Source organism: Bubalus kerabau, chromosome 2 (assembly GCF_029407905.1).
Source record: "Bubalus kerabau isolate K-KA32 ecotype Philippines breed swamp buffalo chromosome 2, PCC_UOA_SB_1v2, whole genome shotgun sequence".
NCBI lineage: Eukaryota > Metazoa > Chordata > Mammalia > Artiodactyla > Bovidae > Bubalus > Bubalus kerabau.
The window spans coordinates 29,154,136-29,178,124 of record NC_073625.1 but is presented as its reverse complement, the minus strand read 5'-3'; the positions used below and the strand labels follow the sequence as shown (position 1 = coordinate 29,178,124).

General features: G+C 45.8%; 1 protein-coding gene across 7 annotated transcripts in view; it reads right to left on the bottom strand.

Moving 5' to 3' along the window:
- Window positions 1-23,989, bottom strand: part of FAT1 (FAT atypical cadherin 1) — a 127,718-nt gene that overhangs the window by 8,214 nt on the left and 95,515 nt on the right. For all 7 annotated transcript variants that reach the window (XR_008710122.1, XM_055567326.1, XM_055567329.1 and 4 more), the window contains 16 exons: window positions 17,555-21,622; window positions 16,796-16,992; window positions 15,940-16,093; window positions 14,892-15,125; window positions 13,393-13,782; window positions 11,923-12,137; window positions 11,214-11,351; window positions 8,861-9,004; window positions 8,152-8,349; window positions 6,507-7,308; window positions 6,240-6,371; window positions 4,901-5,058; window positions 3,432-3,894; window positions 2,588-2,741; window positions 2,329-2,439; window positions 39-670 (listed from right to left, as the gene is read on the bottom strand). Coding sequence is in view for 6 of the 7 variants with exons in the window: in XM_055567326.1 (XP_055423301.1) it covers window positions 39-670; window positions 2,329-2,439; window positions 2,588-2,741; window positions 3,432-3,894; window positions 4,901-5,058; window positions 6,240-6,371; window positions 6,507-7,308; window positions 8,152-8,349; window positions 8,861-9,004; window positions 11,214-11,351; window positions 11,923-12,137; window positions 13,393-13,782; window positions 14,892-15,125; window positions 15,940-16,093; window positions 16,796-16,992; window positions 17,555-21,622 (8,190 nt within the window). In the remaining variant the exon portion in view is untranslated. The remainder of the gene's footprint in view (window positions 1-38; window positions 671-2,328; window positions 2,440-2,587; window positions 2,742-3,431; window positions 3,895-4,900; window positions 5,059-6,239; window positions 6,372-6,506; window positions 7,309-8,151; window positions 8,350-8,860; window positions 9,005-11,213; window positions 11,352-11,922; window positions 12,138-13,392; window positions 13,783-14,891; window positions 15,126-15,939; window positions 16,094-16,795; window positions 16,993-17,554; window positions 21,623-23,989) is intronic.

Sequence of the window (23,989 nt, the reverse complement as noted above, 5' to 3'; positions counted from 1 at the left end):
CAGAGACATTTTATCGAAAAGAAGAAAACCATTCTTACTATCATAGTCGAAGTCCCAGCTAGGTTTCTGGATGGAATCGCTGTCAGAAGGAGAGTTTGAAGGTGGCGGGGGAGGCAGGTTTGGGGCCACGCTGCAGACGGCCACGGCTTTCCGGTGTCCATGCATGGACTCGGGATTGAAGGTGCTGAACTCGGGGTGCTCAGGTATAGCTGACCCTTCAAAGGAGTTGCGGTCAAGGTTGTTTCGAGAGTCACTGGGAATGCTTGGGGTGTAGGAGATGGGCCGGACAGGCACCTGGGGTGGTATGTCGGAGTAAATGTTCTTATTCAGCTTGGAATCGAAATACGGTCTTTGCAAGAAAGCCGCGCTGGGTCCCAGGTGTTTGTCCTCGGGTTCGGGCTGGGGTTTCTTCTTCCGACTGATCATCTTGCGGCAGAAGACGAACACCAGCACCAGCAGAAAGATGCCCGTGATGAAGACGACGATGCCGATCCCCTCGGCCAGGCCGATGTTCCAGGGGGTCGACACGTACTGGTTGGGAGCCACGTCTTCGCAGTGCTTCCCCTTGTACTCGTGGCTGCAGTTGCAGTGGTAGGAGCCGTGCGTGTTCTCACAGAGGGCCCCGTTCCGGCAGGGGCTGCCAGCACATTCGTCCACGTCGCTCTGACACCTGCCGAGACAGCCCAGGGTTAGGAGAGGCCTTGGCAGCATCAGAGACTAAAGGCTAATCATCCCTTCCTAGTTAAGACTCAGCAACACTGACCTGGGCTTCCCAGGTGGCACTAATGGTAAAGAACCCACCTGCCAGCGCAGGAGACACGGGTTCCATCCCTGGCTGGGAAAGATCCCCTGGAGGAGGGCATGGCAGCCCACTCCAGTATTCTTGCCTGGAGCATCCCATGGACAGAGGAGCCTGGCGGGCTATAGTCCATGGGGTCGCAGAGAGTCGGACACGACTGAAGTGACTTAGCAACACTGACCCAGACATAGAACAGCCAAGACACACTATCGACAATAACTACACAAAAATCCTTCGTGGAGTAATGACTCGTTTGAGTTTATACCCTGTATGCCTGGGAGATAAACATGTCACGTCAACGTTTAGCTGCCATTTTTCTAAGGATTCAACAGACGACTGACTCAAACTCATTGGCTAAACATCAGTTTGTCTCGATTTCTGATCCAGATATTTAGAAAAGTGCATGCTGATAACTGTATTCCAAGAGGGCTGGATTAAATTTCTCCAATAACTTTCCCATAGGGGACTATGACAGCTCCATACAGCACGTGAAAGGCCAGAAAACTCTGGTTTTCATTTTTAGATGTTTCTCCACGTTGAAAACCCTCCTTGGCTCCTCACCTTTACAGAATCGCCCACAGGAAAGTCCCCTCAAGCCCCCTCTTCCCCTCCCCTTCCCAGTGGGCATCTCTGGCACCTGTGCGAGTCCTCCCGTCACCGCTCAAACCTTTCCTCCTCTAACAAAATGCATCTTCCTCTAATACCCCTATACTCACCTGGCATTACAATTTTGATTACTGGGACATTTTTGTCAACTATATTGAGTACTGACTAAGATTCAGGTAGATTAATGAATGAAAACCATGTGAGTGACGGTGAAATTCAGAATTACTATGAGAACAAAATGTTATGTGAATCCCTGCAGGCAGGTCACACTTCAAGCCTTCTAACAAAAGGGGCAGGTGAAGGCTTTTCTAGATGTATAGCAGTAGGCACTTGTATGTAACAAGCACCAAGTTTTTAAACTGAACCTGGGGGAAAGTCTAAGGTGAAATGGTCCCTGGAACTGAAAACCATTTCATTCAAAGTCAACAAGAGGCATCTTTAGTGCCTCATATTCTTCATCAAAAATAATGATCACCTCTCAGACTATGCAAGGCTCACAAAAGATACCTAAAGAGTTGAGAAATGTTTTAGATGCTACATAAACAATGAAAAAAAAGTCATCTATCTCACAGATAGGTAACAACCCCATGAGCATCTGAGCATCTGTTTAAAAAAAAAAAATCTTACTGTTTCCACAGTTACTTCCTGCAAGTACCCATATGTTCCTTGTTTATAAATAACATTTTTAAAATATAAAAGCATTTTATATTCAAAGCATATAGTATTCCAAGCATTATATCATGTTCACTTGTTCAACATTTTTTTTTAAAGAATGAAAAGATAAATTATACAAAGAGTCACCATGAGCTCTGAATTCAAATTCTAAAGCAACACAGTCCAAATTACTGAAGTTTTGTTGCATCTGCCAATCACTGTGACCCTACAGAGAGCTGCAAACACAGATCTTGAAAGAAGTCAGTTACCTTTCTCCCCTAAAACCTGAGTCACACTGACAGACAGCACCATCCAAACTGTCAAAACACGTTCCACCGTTTTTACAAGGTTCATCCTTGCAGTAGGGGCTGAGCTGGCACCTGAAGGACAAGGGAAAAATAAGCATAAAAACCCAGTGTTTTTTCTGCACCTACAGGAGCAAGTGAATGTGGACACTGCACGCACCCACGACGACACTGGAAGTGCGACTGCTCCAGTGAGTGATGGAGTCTGGGCAAACCTACACACCTCTGACCAGAGTACAGTCCTCTGCACTGGCAGACGAAGTCTCCGTTGTCCACAATGCAGGTGCCGCCGTACAGGCAGGGGTTGGAGGAACACGGGTTGACGCTCACCTCGCAGTAGGTCCCGACGTACAAGGCGTTGCATTTGCAGTAATAACCTAAACCGGCAAACGGGAACCCAAAGTACTATCACTCAGTAACTCAAAAAAAGACGTCTCAGGGTATTGGTTTTTACGTTTAAGTGAAAATTTGGCTCTCTAAGACTTGTAAATCCTATTTGATCCCCCATACCCTCTGGGCACAAAGCTGTCTGTATAACCAAACCTTTCACCGCTGGTATCACCCGAATACAAAGGACTGAAGAGGGAACTCGTGACTCGATCAAGGTCATCCTAACTTACCCAAGGGGGCCCAAGGCCTTCTGGAAAAACCACACTCCCACCCCCATCTCAAGTGAGCAAGGCTGGCAGGCCCCTCACTGGGCCAGCGGGTAAAAGGAGGCTTAGGGAGAACTATGTGGAACCAATTCCAACCCCCTGGTTGGCGTCCTTGTGGCTGCAAAGGCATTCAGGGTCAGCTGTGGTTTCCTGAGGCTAGGGTGCAGAATGACACACGTCTGGAAACGCAATGTAGTGAGGCCACCGCTCGGTGGGAGACAAACTGTCCCCTCCAGCCGCTCCCAGGAAGAACCCTAAACCCAGCTCCACTCGAGCGTCACTTACACCAGCTGCAGTATGTGACCAAACTGACTGCACACGAAGAAGAAAAGCAGAAATGCCGGGAGACCTCCGCCCCCAGTGCACACACGTGGACGGATCACTTAGGAGAGGCTCTGGTGTGAGGCTTACCTCCCGTCGGGGATGGGTGGCAGACGCCCCCGTTCTGGCAGGGGCTGCTCGAGCAGTCCTCCGTCGCCATCAGCAAGCACCCGGGAGACACATCCACCGACTCCTCGATGTGCGCGTAGCTCCTGGGTCTGTTGTTTAACGGCAGCTCCTGCCCGTTCAGGTAAATGGAGTCCATGCAGCCCCGGAAACCATTGCCCACCTGGGGGCTCCGTCCCTGCCGCAAGCCCTGCTGGCGGACGTGGCCCCCAAAATACACATGGCTGTCGAGGTTGAGGGTTTTCAGTGTCCCCGGGGCTGTGCCCGAGGCGGTGTGGACCTGATCCAGAACCAGCCTGGCGTAGTTCCCGTTCACCTCCAGGGACACAGAGTGCCACAGCCCGTCGTTGACCTGGGTGCTCTGCACCGAGACGATGCCGGGGCCGCTGCCACAGTCGAACTTGTACTGCAGCTTCCCGTTGTGGATCTGCGACAGAGACAATCACTGTGCGTGTTATTCTCGCGGAATCGTTGCGCCCAGCCTCGGATCTAAAGGAGGGGCTGGGTCTGCTGCCTGAGGGCAGCAAGTAGGGATGAAAGGGAAAGTCGCTTAGTCGTGTCCGACTCTTTGGCAGAGTAGCCTGCCAGGCTTCTCTGTCCATGGAATTCTCCAGGCAAGAAATATTGAAGAAGGTAGCTTTTCCCTTCTTCAGGGGATCTTCCTGACTCAGGGATCAAACCCAGGTCTCCCGCATTGCGGGCAGATTCTTTACCAGCTGAGCTACCAGGGAAACCCAAGGCCTCGCATTTAAGTACTATAGAACACGTGCTTCTTGGTTTACTGTACAAATAATAAAACCAGGCCTCCCAGGGATATCAAAGTTCCAACTACATAACCTAAAGGCATCGTGTAAGTGACTGACAACTGCTAACCGAACAACAGAAGAGCATCAGATTTTGTTTAAAATCAAAAACAAATCACTCTTGATTAAAAAAAAAAGAGAAGGTAAGCTGATCATCACTTCAAGTGTATGTAGGGCCTTTCTATAAACTCTCCATAATATTAATAAGATTAATATCAGAGCTTGAATGTAATGGTCATAAGAACCTGAAAATGTTTGTAAAAAACAGAAGTAAATGTCTATGTTGCTGCTGCTGCTGCTGCTAAGTCGCTTCAGTCGTGTCCGACCGACTCTGTGCGACCCCGTAGACAGCAGCCCACCAGGCTCCCCCGTCCCTGGGACTCTCCAGGCAAGAGTACTGGAGTGGGGTGCCACTACCTTCTCCGAATGTCTATGTTACTGTAGAGCAAAAAGAGCCTTTCATCCCACAGAACTTATGTGTTGGTATCAATGAATCATTTAAAGGAAGAACTCAATCATTTCATGTTGCTTATCTTATTCTTTTAAAAAATGGGCCATCTGAATATACAATGGAATTTATACTTTTAAAGTCTCCCACAATCTCAGATACAAATATGCACAAACACTCACCTCCAAGATGCTGTAGTCGGTCCCTCGAGCATACATGACAACCGCGTGGGCAGAGTACGTTCGAAGCCTCATGGTCAGCTTCATCTCTAACTTGTTTTCATTCTCCATTAGACGATATTTCACAAAGCTGTTTCCAGTAAATGTTACGGATGCACTCCCTGGGAATCACAAAGAGAAGAAATAAATCAGAACAAGTTTAAGTATGTTTGTGTAAGTTATCTCACCACCACCATGCCCCATTTCAAGTTTTGGATCTAAGATTTTAAAGTATAAAATTCAATTCAATAGGAAATGTCTATTTGTTTCATAAACAGCAACAGCAAAACTGGATCTCCATTTGCAGCAAATAAGTCAGACTTCTGTAAAACACAGAGAAATGAATTCTAAGAGAAATAAGAGATCCACATATGAAATATCCATTAAAAAATCATTAGAAAACAATTTAGAAAAATACGTAGCCTCAAGATGGTTTGCCAAATGTTCTCAAGCAAGATGTAAAACAATTCATATTTTACAAAAACGATGAAACCAGTATCAATCCAGAGATGAAAACTATTTTGTAAAATTATTCAGAAATGAGAAAATAAAAATTAAACAAATCAAAAGACCAGTGACATACAGACAGTGGGGTTTGTTAACACCCCACTCCAGTACTGTTGCCTGGAAAATCCCATGGACGGAGGAGCCTGGTAGGCTGCAGTCCATGGGGTCGCTAAGAGTCGGACATGACTGAGCGACTTCCCTTTCACTTTTCACTTTCACGCATTGGAGAAGGAAATGGCAACCCACTCCAGTGTTCTTGCCTGGAGAATCCCAGGGACGGGGGAGCCTGGTGGGCTTCCGTCTATGGGGTCGCACAGAGTCGGCCACGACTGAAGCGACTTAGCAGCAGCAGCAAATAATGTTAATGCTCAAAATTATACAGAGTTCCATCCATTAAAAATAAGAAACAGACAAATAATCCAGACAATCAAGCAGATAGCATGAATTGGCCAAACCCTGAAGAGAAGTGCTACCAGGCCATGAACAAATGAAAAGACAACTTTCACAAGTAGCCAGAAAAACGGCAATTTAAATAGTTAGATGTCATTTCATCCCTGGTGGCTCAGATGGGAAAGAATCTGTCTGCAATTCAGGAGACCTGAATTCGATCCCTCATTAGGAAAGATCGCCTGGAGAAAGAAATGGCAACCCACTCCAGTATTCTTGCCTGGAGAATCCCATGGACAGAGGAGCCTGGGGGGCTACAGTCCATGGGGTCGCAAAGGGTCGGACATGACTGAGGGACTAACACTTTTACATTTTTTCACTCTTTTATTCTTAATTGAACCTCTCTCACCTGGGCACTGACCAGACTTGCCACCTGGACAGACGCAGGTATACGTCTCCTCTCTGGGGTCAGTGACACATTCCGATCCTTCAGGGCACGGATTGTCTTCACATCCATGATGTACAAGTGGGCATTTTCCCTCTTTGTTAAAAAATAAGAGGGGAGAGGGAGAGCTAATGAATAGGAATTTCAAGAAAACAGATCTTTACTGTGTCGCCATCGAAGGCTGTGACATGAACCAGCCCGCACGCCCATTTCCACCCCCGTGTGCGTTACCTCTGCAGAGGCACACGGCCGTCCGCCGGTGGCGCGGGGTCACAAAGCTCAGTCTGGCTGTGCTGTGCGTTGACATCACACTCTCGTCCACGGACACCTTCTCGTCACAGAACTTCCAGGGGCAGTCGAGGCCCGCACACAGCTTCCGGAACACCTCCAGGATCCTCACACCGATGATCTCCTCGACGTCTGACACGGAAGAGTTGATCTTCTGCAGGAGCTGTCTGGTGGAAACGTGGGCGACACCTGACCTCTCTACAAACAGCAAGACGTCCAGGTGCGGGTGAGGCTCGGCGGGCTGCAAGCTGACGATCTGAATGTCGTTCCTCCTCACGCCCAGGATGTTCCGCAGAGCTCGCTGGAAGTTGCGCCAGTAGTCGCCGACGAACTCTTCCGGGGTGAGGTTAGCGAAGCGGACGGCGACCGTCTGGTTGAGCATCTCCTGCGTCACCTGTCTGACCTGCACCATGATGTCGGCCGCGGTGGTGAACTTGCCGTCCGTCACGCTCACGTTGAGGAGGTACTGCCCTATGTCCAGCTTCTTGTGCGCGATCAGCTTGCCCCCTGTGCTGGACACGGAGAAGAGGTTGTCCATCTGCGGGTCGAGGCTGTAGGTTAACGTGTCATACACGTCTTGGTCGGTGGCGTGGATCTTCCCGATGACGCCGCCCGAGTACTCCTCTCCGAAAGCAGTGATGAAAATCTCCAGCGGCAGGATTGCCGGAGGATAGACGCTCTCTTCAATGACCCTGATGTCAATATACGTCAGAGACGACAGCTGAGGCTTCCCATTGTCTGCCACCTTCGGGAAAAGGGGGGAAAAAATCACCTTCGTCTGTCATCATTCACAACTTCTTAATACAAATATATTTACACTGCTCAAGTTCTAAACTGTGACCAACTGATAGATATTTAATTCTTTGCGTGAGAAGCATTATCAAGGGACAGGGTAGAAAGCTTTTTCAGAGTAGCTATGTTAATTGGTCATAGTGGAATTGGGGGTATGATGCTTGAATTCATAGGAAAGAGATTGTTAGTAGTGGTGACTGAGTGGTAAAATTAATCGTGTACAGTTCTGGCATGTACGGGTTGTTGAAAGAAACCACAGGATAAATACTTCTTTCTGGCCCTTTCACTGATTCATGCTGAAACTTAGCTCCACCAACATCTACGCTTAAGTGTGTGCTAAGTCACTTCAGACGTGTCTGACTCTTTGTGACCCCATGGACTGTAGCCTGCCAGGCTCCTCTGTCCATGGGGATTCTCCAGGCAAGAATTCTGGAATGGGCTGCCATGCCCTCCTCCAGGGGATCTTCCCAACCCAGGCGATCAAATCCGCGTCTCTTATGTTTCCTGGATTGGCAGGCGGGTTCTTTACCATTAGCGCCAGCTGGGAAAGTCTATGATAAAGCAACCAAATAAATAAATATGCCCTTGCCAAGTGCTGTGGGATAAAAATGAAGATCTGACAAAAAAAAAAAAAGAAAACCAGACTGTAATTCTAATTCAGTTTTGCAGTTTTGTCTTCTCAAGAGGCATAAGCTGTTTACACATGAGAAGATAGATCACCGCAATGGCTCTTTTCTATGAGTCCTCAAAAAAAAAAAAAAAAAAAAAAAAAACCCATGAAGAAAGGCGTGAATACCTTAACATGCAGTAAGTAATGATCCTTCACTTTCCTATTTATGGCGGCTGCCGTCAGGAGGGCTCCCTGCTGGTTGACTTCAAACGCCCCCTCTTCGTTCCCGCTCACGATGCTGAAGAAGAAGGGGGGGCCGTTGTGGGAGGAGTCCCTGTCCGTCACCACCAGCTGCAGCACGCTGAACCCCACGGGCTTGTTCTCCTGCAGAGGGGAAGAGAACCACACAGCTGTCAACAAGATGCCGCGCAAGCTCTCTACAACAGGACATTTACAGCAGACAGACATGGCTGCTTCATTCGGAAGGAGGAGAGGGGACAGGGGCTGGTGGTGCTGGGAAGAAGGGTAGGGAGAATGGGCGGGAAAGGGGGGACTGGAGGGGAGGGGGTGTGTAGAGAGACTGGGGAGGGGAGAGGTGCTTGGCGGAGGAGTGGGAGGGTCTGCGTGGGGCAAGAAGGAAACGCAGGGCAGAAGGTAAGGTTAAGAACCAAGCACTGAGCCTATCTTAAAAACCAAAGCCAAAAAAAAGAAAGACGAAAGCATTTTGGAAATGGCTCATCTTTCAGTACTGACAGAGAGCCCTGTAATGTCACCCTTCCCATTTTTCTCAGAAGCCATCTTTGGAAAAAGAAAGCTATTTCGAATGAACAATCGAGCCCCGTGAGAGCACACATTTCAACAGGACGCATTCCAGGAGCCCAGGACCCACGGTCACCTGGATGATCAGGCTGTAGTTCCCCCTGGAGAAGACGGGGGCGTTGTCGTTAACATCAGACACGTCGATGTTCACGGTGGTCGTGGCCACTCTGGGGGGACTGCCATTGTCAGAGGCCTGCACGGTGAGCGTGTAGCCTGAAATCTTGTCGGAGAAAACACAAAGAGAAGCGTGTCCGTTTCCACAAGACCAAAGAACAGGGTTCAGTCTCAAGCGTGCTTCTGACATCCCCAGAGGGGCAGATCTGAGGGTCTCCGTCCCCTGAGCCCTGCAGGTGGGCGATTCCCTAACCTGCACACAGGGGCATGGCCACAAGCCACCTGCAGAAGGGAATGTGTCTGCCCGACAGAAAAAGTTACTAACACGGAGGAGGATCTCAGATGCCTCTCAAAAACGTACTTGCTCTGTTAAGGTGTTCTAACTTTGAAAACATGCCGATCTATTAACAGAAATTAAGACAGAAAAGGAACACAAATGATGAGAAAAGATGCGCACACGTGTCAAAGAGTGCAACCTTCCCTCTGCCCCAGTGCGACTCTCAGCTAGAAGCAGACACACATCTAGCTGTCTCCTGCCCTTGAGGGCTCACTCATTCTCAATGCTCAGGACTCTCCAGCTCATCTTCCCCATCAACGTCACACTTAGATTGCTGTCACCTGCCTGAATCTCCCAAGACCCTTCTCTTTGTGACTTCCTACTAGAAAAGGTGACTTAAGTGGAGTGGCTGCTTTTCTAGGACAGCTCCTTTTAAGGTCTCTCTTTCAGAGGAAGCAGTGAAGAGGCCAGGAGGCTGGCTACACCCCGGAGGACGTGCTGTGAAGTACCAGTCCTGAGAGACATGCCCACACGCCCACGGGAGAGGGTGACTGCCTGGGGAACTTACCTGCCACCTCACAATGGACATGAGTTTACTCAAGGTTTTGAGAAGTTGGTTTCAAGTCAAAAACACTAACTTTTGTTCTGCCCAGCAGTACTGCAATCCTAAGCATTAACGGTCATGCTTCCCAATCTCTTGGAAAGTCCCTGCTTAAAAATAACGGGTCAGAAAAGGAATTAAAGAATGGAGATTTCATGAAGTATCTCAGCACTATCTCCCCAAACGCCTTTCAACTTGGATGTGCCCACTATTCTTCTGAAATCACAGTCTGCATTACCCCCGATGCCCTTCTAATTCCCTGAACGAAGGCTCTTTCACTTCTTCCCTTCATCGCCTCTGCGGCAGCTCCCCTCCTGTCTGTGAGAGGGTGAGTAAGTAAGTAGATGGGTGGATCGGTGGAGGGATGGAGACAGGGAGGGAGGGCTTGCCTCTCTCCTCATTCGCTCACAGTTACCTCCAAACCTCAGATCACTTCCATGATCATCTCCAGAGGCATGTGCCTTTTCTGTATTTCCAGCTTTCAAGTCTCAAATTGGACTAAAGTAGCCCCAGACTGGCTGAACAATTTTACCTATTTAATATGCCACTTTCTTGACAGATCAGCACACCCAAAACCACATTCGAGCACCTCTCCCCAGTGCTAAGTCTATGCCCTGTGGCCTCCTTTAATGGCACTCCTCAGTCACAGCCAGCCTGAACAGCACCAAGGCATCCGCCACCTCCGGTCTCTGTGGCGGGCCACAGCTCAGCTCTGTGGTCCTCACTCTTCCTCTGCCAAGTTTCCGCATTTGTCTCATCACTCACGTGTCACTGCTTACTGTCCCCAGTCGGGCTCTGTTGCCTTATAATGACTGTCACTGGTCCTCCTTCCCCCTCACGACACTCAGACCTCCCGCAGGCCTGGTCCTCAGAGACCATCCCCCTGCACTGCTGCACTTGGGCGCATAGACTTGGTAACCACCTAACGCCCGCAGTGCGAGCCTGAACTTAGGATCCTGGCTTTGTCTGTGGCCTGAAATCTGTTCCTAAAACACCTGATGTATCTCCTTTCCCTCACTTGTCTGTAAGATCGCTCTCCTCCAATACAACTGAATAAAATCTCCTAAATACACCCCGGAACTGCCTTTCTCCATTTTTTCTTCCCCCAGTTCCTCACGGGGATTCCCTCCTCTCAACACTAGCATCTCCCAAATCTCTGCTGTTATGTAAAACCCAGATTCTAGCTCCACGAGGTGTCTCAAGACACTGGTGCCAACAGCAGTTTCATCCTAAACACACACTTTTATTCTCTAAACTCCACAAGTATGAAACAAATCACATATTCTGGAAATCTTTATACTATAATTGCTTTTCAGGTATTTATATTCTGCTTGTCACTTCCCGAGAACAAGGCTGGTTCTTTTGACATCTCCTAAAATGTTGGCACTTCCATCTATTTATTTGATAATCTTTAAACAATTTCATTTCTCCACTTACTGTTTCCCGGTCTAGAAGTTTGGTCACCTTCACTTCTCCTCTAGCAGGGTCGATTGTAAATGGACTTCCCTGGTTGCCATCTATAATCGCATAGTGGATGTGGCTGTTTGAAGGTCCGTCAGCATCATCTGCCATAACCTAGAAAACATCACACTCCTGTTTAGGAGACAGATGAGGACGTGACAGAAATCTATTGAGCTAATTTCTGGTATCAACAGCAGTTACTTATAACAGAGCCAGTAACTGGGTTAATAAGAGACATTGCCTCATCTTCCAATTATTTTCAAGGAAGGCCACTGTAAGAATTGGATGAGAGTGTCCCTGGTGGCTCAGTGGGAAAGAATACACCTGCCAGTGCAGGACACACGAGTCTGACCCCTGGTCTGGGAGGATCCCACATGCCACGGAGCAACTAAGCCTGTGTGCCATAGCTACTGAGCTGTGCTCCAGAGCCCGGGAGCCACAACTGCTGAGCTGACGTGTTGCAACTACGGAAGCCCTTGAGTCTGTGCTCGGCAACTGAGAGAGTAGCCCCTGCTCTCCACAACTACAGAAACCCTGAACAGCAACAATGACCCAGCACAGCCAGAAATAAACAAACAAAGAAATAGAATTAAAACAACAGCAGCAGCAACAACAAAACTGGATAAATCCCTAGAAAAATTCTTGCAAAGACTCAAAAGAAAATTGTAGAGGGAAAGATACACACCGTAATGACAGACTGTTCAAGAACAGCGTCCTCGCTGACGACGGCTGTGTAGGTGTCTTGGCTGAACACTGGGGCATTGTCGTTGATGTCTGTCACATTGATGCTCACGGTGGCAACGTCGCTCAATGATGGGGTGCCTCCGTCAGTGGCCTCTACAGTCAGGTAATATTCATGAGAGCTTTCATAGTCCAGATTCTCAATGATAAATATGGCCCCTGAGTAGAAAATCAGAGTTACTTCCAGTGCTTTAAAATGCCACCACTTTCTCCTCCTATGACTGAAATCTTCAATAGTTTACTTACCACTTATGTATGTTTTCTAATTTCTTAATTCAATAATTAAAACAGGAATTGGCTCATCCTGGGAACTTTATTGCTTTTACTTTCCTGATACTCTCTGGAATATTTAAATTGCTTTTAAACTTAAATTGCTCAGTACTCATCATATCCCTGTTATAAAAATGATTGTATTTCTTATCTCTTCTAAATGACAGTTTACTACAGAATTTAATAAAACAGAAAGAAAACATAAAAACTACTCTTTGGCTTTTCCTTTTCTTTTCCTTCTTCTACTTTTACAGAAATTCATATCCTTTTTAAAAATCTCTTGAATAACTCTTTGTTTACATACTGTCATTTTTTTAAAAAATCCCTTTTTGATTTAATAATTCCTTTAACATCTTTCAATGTCTTTCTTTTTTACCTGCTTATAGTCTATCCTAAAGAGTCCTAAAAATAACAATTTTATATGTGCTAAAAATACATTTTAAGATAGCATCATCACACACCTACCCTTCATCTGAAATAGTCACATACAATTAAACACAGTTTGAATGGAGAGAGCAATTTCCTTATAGCTATTTCAGTTGACAGGTTAACAAGACTACAAAAGTATTTATGCAGCCAGAGTCAAGAGCTCCAGCGACTTGTGACCCCACTGGCAGTCCCTCACTAAGGAACTCAGTCCAGGTATTTGCCAGTTGTACACAGCTAGCATAATGAAGAAGTCAATTTAATGAATTATCAGGTGCCCCTACTGAATCTAAGATCAAAGAGGTCGAAACTCCTGTTTCACTTGGGAAGCTATTTCATATGAGATCCACAAGGGGCACAGAAAAAAGGAGCCATTATGCAAAATTTTCTACTATCTTCCACTCTTTATCTTTACTGATTTATTACATCCTATATCTTTACTAAATTACTAGAGTATGATGCTTTAATTTTCTCCTTAAATTTGGTCATATCTATAACAGACAAGCCAGAAATGATTTTAGTATGTAGAACTGTAGTTTTAAAGCCTTCTAAACCATTATGAATCCCACTTCAGATAACAACACAAATGAAACTTGAGTTTTCTCTTTTTTAGGGTATCTACTGACAACATATGACCTGTCATTGTACCTGTAAAGTGCTGAGCAATCTAGACTTTCTGGCAGAATAAGGGCTTCCTCACATTCGAGTGGTAGGTTACCTGTTTTAGAGTCGATGCTGAATTTTCCGTGTTCATTCCCACTTATGATAGAGTAGGTGATTTCTGCATTTGCTTCAATGTCCCGACTCGCTGCGTACACTTGGAGAACTTCAGTCCCAATGAGAATATCCTCAGACACCGTGGCACCGTATTCACGGTATTCAAACACGGGCGGGTTGTCATTTATATCCAAAACAGATAGGACAATGGTGCCGGTAGCTGTCAACCTTCTGGGCAAACCGTGATCAACAGCTTTCAAAGTCAGAGTGTATACTGCCTGGAGTTCTCTATCCAAAGGCTTTTCTAACTGAATGATTCCAGAAAATTCATTAATGGAGAACTGCCCATCAGCGGAGTTAAGCAGTGAGTAGGAGATTTTCCGATTCAGTCCTGTCAAGACACCACATCATGCCAGAATGCTTTATTTCAAGAAATGTAAGCATGCTACTTAAAAATATGTACACCTATGGCTGTTTCATGTTGATGTTTGACAGAGAACAACAAAATCTGTAAAGCAATTATCCTTCAATTAAAAAATAAATTTAAAAAATACATGTAGCATACATATTAAAAGGGAAAATGCTAATATATATTATTTAAAAATTCTTGTTGACTAAGATCTTTAAAATGTAACTTTTAAATGAAAGATTCACTGAGTTAAAACAAATATAATTTCATACTCATTTGACTTTTTTTAAGACCATATGATAAAGGAACTTATGTTCTGAAAACCCAGATCTTTAAAAATAAAGCCTACTTACTACTTAGCTTCAGTGACAAACACTTATTTGAAAATTAATATATTTGATATTCTAACTCTTCAGTATAGGAATGACCGAAGAAGTTATTTCTATTCTCTGCTATCAAAATGCTGTGAATATATATCCTAGAGTCTTACTTTCTCCAAAAAAAACGTGAAAGATCTGTAAAACTAAAACAATATATTGTTTGCTTCTGTTATGTTATCATAGATTTCCTATGATACTAAATCTCTTTGTCACAAATGCTTTATTCACCAAAAAAAACCCTTTATCAATTAATTCAATGGGATATAAAAATCAGTTATCACAGGCTAGAATATTAGAGACATCACAGTAAGTTCACTGTGAACAATTTCGAGATTTTGAATGTTCATTAAAAATGAGTTCCTTATTCTGAAGATTTCATTCAATTTTTAATGCCAACACATTTTAAGTTTTGTTTTTTTGATATGGACCAGTTTTAAAGTCTTTACTGAATCTGTTACAATATAGTTTATGTTTTGGTTTTTTGGCCACAAGGCGTATGGGATCTTAACTTCCCAAACAGGGATCTAACCCACACCCCCTATATTGGCAGGGCAAGTCTTAACCACTGGGCCGCCGAGGAAATCCCAATGCGAACACAACCACAGTGAGTCACTCAACATGCATCAGGTTGGGTACGTGAAAGGGGATGAATGTGTGTTAAAACAGCCCCTCAGGCCACAGTCTGAAGACAAGAGCACCTTCCGGCTATACCTGCATCCGCATCCGTGGCCTGCACTCTGGTCAGGAGTGTGCCCGGCTCTGTGTTTTCAAACACGGTGATGGTGTAGGGATCAGCAGAGAACTCGGGGGCGTTATCATTCACGTCCTCTAACGTGAGCACAACGCTAGCTTGGCAGAACCTTCCCCCTCCATCAGTGGCCTTGACGAGAAGATGGTAAGTTGCTTGCTCCTCGCGATCAAGGGGGGCCGATGTTTTCAGTTCCCCTAAAAACAAACAAATACCCAGGGGCTCACTTGAAAGTGAAGATGTAACTGCTAGCAGACATGCTTCTTCCTCTTACATTTATAAAATCTGAATAATGGCCTTTCTCTGGAGAAAAATTTTGTCGGTGACAGAGTCAACTGCTGGGGGAGCCCTCTTGAGTTGGAGGTTGTCAAACCCTGCTAGGGGCCAGCTCTAAGCCATAAAGATCTCCAGGCTGGGGTCTCTTGTATTATATACAACGTCAAAAAGCAGAAGAGTTGTCAATTTACCAAGTTCAAGGTATTTTTTAATTGACTCAAAAATTAGATTCAAATGTCTGTAATTAATTTGGGGGCAAGCTTAATAGAAAACTGTTACTTGATCCCCAATTTTAACAAAATATAAATTTGAAGAGAAATACAATCTTAGAGGTTTAAAAACAGGTAAAATATCATTAATCATTTTAATGAATATTCTGAATTATAAATTTATGGTCACAAGTTCAATAAAACAAACTATATGGAAAGTTGATAAAGCAGAAAGCTCGATATACTTTAACTTCTGAGTTGTTTTCCTTTTTTAAAGGTGATATAAAAAACTTATAAATGTTAAATCCTTGATTCAAGTAGGTGATATTGCTGCTGTTAATTTTTTATCTCACTGTAAAGTTTACAGTTAATTATTGCTTACCTTTCTAAAAGATGCCATTTTTATAGTAGGAGAGTATAATTTACAAGAACAAAATACAATTTCAAATTATCTGTGTGATCCAAAACTACCTGAATATGTGACTTTGTTGAAACAGAATCTGTTTTGCCCAAATTCCACCTTTACCTGTGTCTGGATTTAGTTTGAATTTTTCTGCACCTGGACCAAATAATGTGTAAGTAATTTCAGCATTGGAACGGATATCTGCATCTGTCGCAGAGACCTGCATGATCAGCTTCCCAGGAAAGGCATCTTCTGGAATCGTGTCAGAATATAAAGTCTACAAAGATTGTAAACAATACCATTAACTTAGAACATTGAAAGTTAAGATGACTGCCAAGGGAGCAACAGAAATCATTTAACTGGGGTCACAGAACACATGGGAAATAAAACTAAAATCCAAGGGGTCTGCAGAACTATTTTTCTTACAAAAGAGGAGTCAGGTCATAGCTAACAACCCCACATGCCGAACTACAGCTCTTCCTTGGTACCCATGCTGTCCTCTGTTAAGAACTACGGGCTCCGCGGGGGCAGACGCCACACGCTGCACCTCTGGGTTCCTCTAGTGTGTGCAAAAGCAAGGGCTCCAAATACAGTCTGCTGGGGCAGAAGAGAGCTGTGTGTCAAGAACTCCTGGCCTAATATCCCCTCCTCCATAACCTCACCCCCAGATGAAGGGAATCCCTTCAGGAAAATGTAACAGAGCATGTTTAGAGTTAACACACAACTGTAATCCTATCCATAATTCACAGTATTTTTGAATGATGTTTTCAAGCTTTTTAAACATACCCCAAAAGTACTTCTGAAACTACCCCAACTCTGGCTCCATCAACCCCATCTCGACTTAAACACGAAGAACTTACAACGTGGAAGACATCTGAATTACTCCACGTGCAGGAGCACCATGTGACTGTCCAACTGAAAGGTTTAAGAAAGAAACCTGAATTCATAATATATGAACTTAAAGACAGGAGTAGCCTACCTTTTCACAAACGGGACTGTTGTCATTTGCATCAAGGACTTTGACTTCAACTATAGCTTTGGATGAGAAGGTCCCGTCGGTTGCTGTGATGGTCAGAAGGTAACTGTCCCTTTCCTCTCTATCTAGAGGTTTCTTCACATAGACCTTCCATTCGTTCTGTATATTTTCAATAGCAAACTGCCCCAAAGGATCCCCGCCTATGAAATCAAAGGAAGGAGATGACAGTCAATTTGTTGAAATTGAAAAAAAAAAAAAAAAGGAATAAGTAGTAGGAAAAACAAACTGTACAAAAGATATATAATTTAAAAGTTAGTTTTTAAAAAATAATTCCATTTATATTTGTTTTATTAGCTTTCCCGTTTACTAAGCTCCCCCAAGCCTCAACAAAACCAAAAAACAAAGCAAGTAGCACTAAAATGTGTATCTGAACACAGCACTAAGCCAAACAGAATTTAAAGACTATCAGCAACACTTTCACCTACACTGCAACTGTATTTTTTAAATTGTAATATCTTTTTTATATACTACATATAAAGTTCGACAGAATGAATCATAAAAATCAAAATCTGACTAATGAAACAAGAACTGGCCTTGCTCAGGCAAAGAACTTGAAATACAGCTTAAGAGATTATTACTTTCTACTTATTTTAAATATACTACAATTGAATCTTTTACTCTCAACTGCCATAAAAGACTGTATCTCAGAATCCATGCTTCTGACACTACATGATTTGAAATTAAACCGTTTACATGTGTTACCTGTTATGTAGTATGTAACTTGTCTATTGATCTCCTCAGAATCAGCATCTGTAGTGCTCACGATGGCAATCACACCCCCAGGAGGGTCATCTTCACTCACAGTCCCTTTGTAGATCTCGGCCGTGAACCGAGGGGGGCTGTCGTTGACATCAGTGACCGTGACATCCACAATGGCTGTGGAGGAGAGCTGAACCTTCTCACCGTGATCGGACGCAACCACCTTGATCTGGTAGCTGTCTCTCTTTTCATGGTCCAGTTCCCTCAGCGTGGTGATCCAGCCCGTTTCCATGTTAATGGCAAAGGATTCGATGACGTCCACGCTTTGTGACTGATCTAGATTATACATGACCTGGCCGTTGCTTCCTGAATCCAGGTCAGATGCCCTGATCTGAATGACTCTGCTCCCTGCTGGCAGGTTTTCAACAATAAAGGCCTCGTATGGACTAGACTCCAAGACAGGGCTGTTATCGTTGGCATCCTTCACCTGGATGCTAACGTCGACAGAAGCCACCAGCTCGTAGTCACCGTGAGTGCACCTGGCAAGCACGGAGAACTGGAACCACTTCGTGGACTCGTGGTCAAGACTCTTCTCCAGTTTCAGCCTCCCGCTCTGCCTGTCGATCACAAAGAACTCATCTCTGTTGCTCTCAGGGGTATTCCCTTTGACCAGGCTGTAAAGGACAGTTCCGCTGTGTTCTGCTCGAATGAGGTCTATTTCGGTTCCGATGGGCACGTCTTCAGAAACTGTGTAGGTGTAAAACGGCTCTGAAAACCTGGGAAGCCGCATTTCTGGTGGGAGCACTTTCACATAGACGGGAACAACCGATTCTCTTTGTGGGGACCCGTTGTCCACAGCTCTGACGAAGAAAGTGAAGACCTCGTTCTCCAAGCCAATTAAACTTTCCTTTGTAGTAATTACGCCGGACGCTCTGTTGATTTCCAAATTCTCTTTAACGCTTTCGGAATCTGCTTCAATGGCATAGGTGATGTCGGCGTTGGAGCCCTCATCAGCGTCACTGGCGAGGACTTTGATGACTGACGTCCCTTTGGGAGCATTGGACCCTATGTTCACCTCAAACTTGGTTGCTCGAAACTGTGGGGCATTGTCATTGTCATCTGTGAGGATGACGTTAATGGTGCAGAAGGCAACCTTGCCTCCAGCGTCCTTGGCCATGAAACGAATGGGGATTACTTTCTCTGCTGGAGTTTCTCGATCAAGCTTTTCTAAAGTAAAGATCTGCCCCCGTTCATTTGTGTAAAACCGGTCTTTGGCGAAGTCATTGACAATGTGGTAGGTAACATGACCATAAATACCCGAATCCCCATCGGATGCTTTGACCTCGGTCACCAGAGTGTGCAGGGGAGCATTTTCAGCGAGCTCCACTTCATACTCGTTCTGAAGAAACACAGGACTGTGCAAATTGCCTCCAATCACAGTCACGTGAACCTGAGCAGAACTCCTAAAAACTCCATCCGACGCAGACACCTGGAGGCTGTAGGATGGCTTCAAGGCGTGCCGGCGAAGGTTTGAGAGTGTAATGATCCCTGTCTTGCTGTCGATGACAAAATTCTTATGGTCATTGCCAGACAGGATGGAATATTCCAACTTGTCTGTGTCTGAACTGTCTGCATCATAGGCCCTTACACAGGTCACAAAATGCCCGTGGGCAGCATGCTCACTAATTCTGGCTTCGTAAAGCTGCTGGTCAAAGAGGGGAGGGTGATCATTGAGGTCGGTGACGTCCACCGTGACGACCACATCGCTGCTCAGAGGGGGCATGCCGCCATCAACAGCCCTCACGGAAATCTGGTGCTGCCGGAACTGCTCATAGTCCAGAGTCCTGACCAGCGAGATGAGGCCAGTGCCACTGTCTATGTGAAAATGATCGTGGCTCTTGCTGTGATTCCCCACCATGTGGTAGGAAATCCCTCTGTTTGGTTCCGAGTCAGCATCTGTTGCTCTGACTTGCACCACAGACGTCCCAATTACAGATGCCTCGGACAGGGTGGTGGCATAAGACTGCTGGGCAAACACAGGAGGGTTGTCATTGATGTCCTCCACAATTATGTCCACAAAGACCTCGGCGTGAGCGCCAGTCAAGGAGTCCGTGGCTCGGATGCTCAGTTTATATGCCGGGTGGGACTCGAAGTCCAGGGGCGCCACGACACTGATAACTCCGGTGTTGAAGTTAATGGTGAACTGGCTGAAAGGATCGCCCTCAGTGATGCTGTAGTGCACTTTCAGGCCCTCCGGACTGTTGGCTTGTACGTGGACAACGGGGCTATGCAGCTGTGCATTCTCTGGGATCTCGGCACTGTAGAAAGGCTTTTCAAACACGGGCATGGCTTTGTTCATCACGGTGATGGGGACGATGACCTCGGCGGAGAAAGCTGGATCTCCTCCATCTCTGGCAACCACTGTGATGAGATACTCTTTATTCAAGGTGTCCGGTTCAAACGGCTTTTTCAGTGAGATCTCCCCAGAGGATCCAATCTGGAAGTGTTCGTGGTGCTCCTTGAGGGAGTAATGAACCTCCCCGTTTCGGCCGCTGTCCCTGTCGACGGCGGTCACGTGGCGGATAACCTGGCCCACGGCGGCATCCACTTTCACCAGGGCGTAGTAAGGGAGGTTGACGAACACCGGGGCATTATCGTTCTGGTCCTCGATGACGACCTTCACGATGACATGGGCCACGGCCGGAGGCTTCCGCTCCCTCGTGACTTCCACCACCACGTCAAAGGCCTCCTGCTGCTCACGATCAAACGGTATGCCGGTGGTCGACAGAACTCCGGACGTGCGGCTGATTCTGAACCTGGGATCTGGGTTGAGGATGTGGTAAAACAGGGGCTCGTTGATTGGATTCCCAAGGGCAGTTATGACAGCTAGTGTTCTGGCTTCAGTGGAATTCTCTTTCACTACAGCAGAGTAGAAATCCTGCGTAAATTTCAGCTGGCTCTCCTTGCTTTCTTTCACATTAATTTTGATGGCCGCGAAGCTTGCGAATCTGCCATCGGACGCCCTGACGGTTAGCTCGTAGCGGCTCCTCAGCTGAGTCGTGTTCTGTACAGTCATGGTTCCAGTCTTGCGGTCCATCAGGAACTTCTCCCCAATGTTGCCTTCGGTGATGGAGTACATTAACTGTGAGAACGCACTTGAATCGGCATCAGTGGCATTCACCGTGACGACCTTGACCCCTCTGTAGGTTGGCAGCAAAAGAGATGCTTCGTATAATGATGTGGAGAACACGGGAGGGCAGTCGTTAATGTCAATGACGTGTATAGTCACATTGGCTGCGTATTCAGCGAACAAACGTGGGGTTCCTGTGTCATGAACTTGCACAGTAAAGTGAAATGTGCTTGTTTCTTCATAGTCCAAACTTAGGACTGTATGAATAGCACCCGTGCTAGAATCAATGGTAAAGTATTTGTGTACAGATGGCTCAACAATGTGATAAACAAGCAAGGCATTTGATTCTTTATCGGCATCAGTGGCTCGAATAACTAATGGGACATTTCTGTCTGTTAGGACCACGCTGTTAATCGAAGCCGATTCACTAATGAGCCCTGTATACTCTGCTTGCACAAAAACTGGCAAGTTGTCATTTTCATCCAGCAAGTGCACCAAAACAGTTGTATTTGTAGACAAACCAGCCATGTTAGTTCCTTGTATTGTCAATGTATAGATGGGCAAGGTTTCAAAATCCAAAGCTTTCTGAGTGATGATACTTCCAGAGTGTGGATTAATAGCAAAGGCATCAGCTACATTTCCATCCTTTATTTCATATACCACTGATGACTGGCTGTGGGCTGTAACCATTCCGACGAAACTTCCAATGCCAACAGTTTCACTAATTTCAACAGAATATTCTTTTGATGTAAACTTGGGAGAGGCGTTGTCAGCAATGGTCACAAAGACCCGCACAGAGGTGATTTCACTCATTGGTGGGTCGCCTTTATCTGTAGCTTTCACCATTAAGTCATATGCCACTTGGTTACTTCGATCTAATTCTCTGGCAGTTTTTATGGAGCCCAAGATGGGGTCGATCGTAAAAGAATTTCCAATGTTTCCTGGGAGGAGACGGAGAGAGGCATGTTGAGAGAAAAATACAAGGACCAACCAACATTTGAAGGGAACTGGTTTCATTCAACTTGTCTCATTTCTCAATGCGTTTTATTTTTATCCACCGAAACTAAGGCAAACTTTTCCAAGTTTTGTCTATAAATTATCAAAAAAACCCCCAAAAAACCAGAACCTATATCACTCTGCAACTAAAGCTAAAACTCTCTCTGGTTGAACCAGGAATGTGTTGTGGGAAAAGCTGATTCTCCTTCATAAAGCAGTGAAGTTAATCATTTCCCAGAGTCCCTCAAACCCCCTTTGGAATGTATTCATTGCTTGCAAATTCTCCAGAATCTTATATGAAAGGGAAGACTTCAATTAAATTCAACAAACTTCAATAGAGTTAGTCCTCATTTTAAACATTTGGGAACTGATGAAGAAGCCTGTATGTAATCTGCCCCACTTTCCAGGTTTTGAAGATTTCAATAATATTCCCTGAATTTTTTTCAGGTCAATTTAATTTCTAGGTGAGTGTTTCTCAACTCAGAGGCGATTTCACCCAGAGGGACATTCAGTCGGACATATTTTAAGTGACCACCACTTGTGGACAGAGGGTGCTCCTACCATCCAACGGGTAGAGACCAGGGATGCTGCTGAACACCCAACGACACACAGGACAGCCTCACAACAAAGCATGTTTTGATCCAAAAATGTCAATAATGCTAAAACTGAAAATCCTAAGATAGTTTTACTTGCTTTCTTTAGACTTTTTACAGCTACATTATCTACAACAGCTACACGTACAACTCCACGATATTCCGTGGTTTTGCATCACTGACTGAAACCTATCTGAGGAAGTCAGTTTACTACGGTTACACAGTTTACTATCTTTTTGGGTAGATCATGGCAGGGTGAGGGTCCTCAAATTCCACCCATCCACAAACCCTTCGTCCCTTCCCAGTTTTCTAAACAAAGAATCCAGAATCATTTATTTGAGTCATGGACTGTAGCCTACCAGGCTCCTCTGTTCATGGGATTTTCCAGGCAATAGTACTGGAGTGGGTTGCCATTTCCTTCTCCAGGGGTTCTTCCCAACCCAGGGATTGAACCCAGGTCTCCCGCATTGCAGACAGACGCTTTACTATCTAAGCCACCAGGGAAGTCCCATTTGAGACACAGAATTGAACTTATTTTCCCCAAACGAATTCTTACACTGATGCAAAACAAGGCTGACTTGCGACTTAACTGCTTTCTCAAACTCTTGCTTTCCTCACGGTTTGCCATCAAGTGTGGCCCATTCACGGAGCAGAAACACCCGGAGTGACTTGCCAACCAGGGGCTCCCAAGGCGGCACTCCCTTCCCCACATCATTACTAGTAAACACTTCCTCAATGGCCTTCATTTCCTTCCTTCAATACATTTTCCAAAAATCCGTGATAGTTCTTCCTGAGGCCAGACCCAGTCTGGTTTTCATTAAGTCTGCCTGGCTCCGTGTCCAGGCCCCGGGGCCGTGTCCTGACCTGCAGCAGGACCGAGGCCCAGAACGACTCCAGGCCACGAGGTGCTGAGCTGGAGCCTGGCCCGCGAACGGTGTCACTCTGCCTCTGCCAGGCCTCGCAGACACTAATTTCCGGCCTGTCTGTATTTACGAGAGCCAGTGACCCCGGATCCTCGCTCGCTGTTTCAGGCACTCATCGGAATTTCGAGGCCCTTTCTCAGCTACCTGTGCTTCTTCCTGTGTCCACAGCTGTGGCTGGGTGGCTGCCTGGCCTGAGACGGAGACCATGAAAACCTTGGACAACCGTCTGCATCCCCGCCCTTTACTCTCCTGTGTCTGTACTGATAAAGCAGCTGACAGACCATATTTTATATTCATCCATCTATATGCATTTCTCTTATTTTGTACAGTGAAAGCTTCAAATACATAAGGCCTTACTTGGAGGAGTGAATGGATTCTATCTGCACCAAGAGGCTCTTCAATCAGGTAAACACGTCCTCAGTGGGTTTGGGGGGTGTCCTCTCCAGGAAAAGCCTTCCCCCCAGCTATTCTCACTGCCTCTCCACGCATCCGTTCATTCATTCTCTCTCTCAGTCTCTGCCCAAATGCCTCCTTCTTCGAGAACTCGACGGTGAGGCGTCCCTGACTGTCCCACTCATCATGGCTGGTCTGTCCCGCTACCCTGGCCCTTTTCTACAGCACGTCGTACTGCCTGCCACTTTGTTCTTATCTGTTCTCCCCCTGGAATGTCGGCTCCACTTCAGCATGGCTTGTCTTTTTCGTGTTTTATCACCTCTGCCTAGAAGAACACCTGATACTTAGGAGACACTCCACAAATATTTGTTGAATGAAACAACTTTTAGACATGTATGGAAAG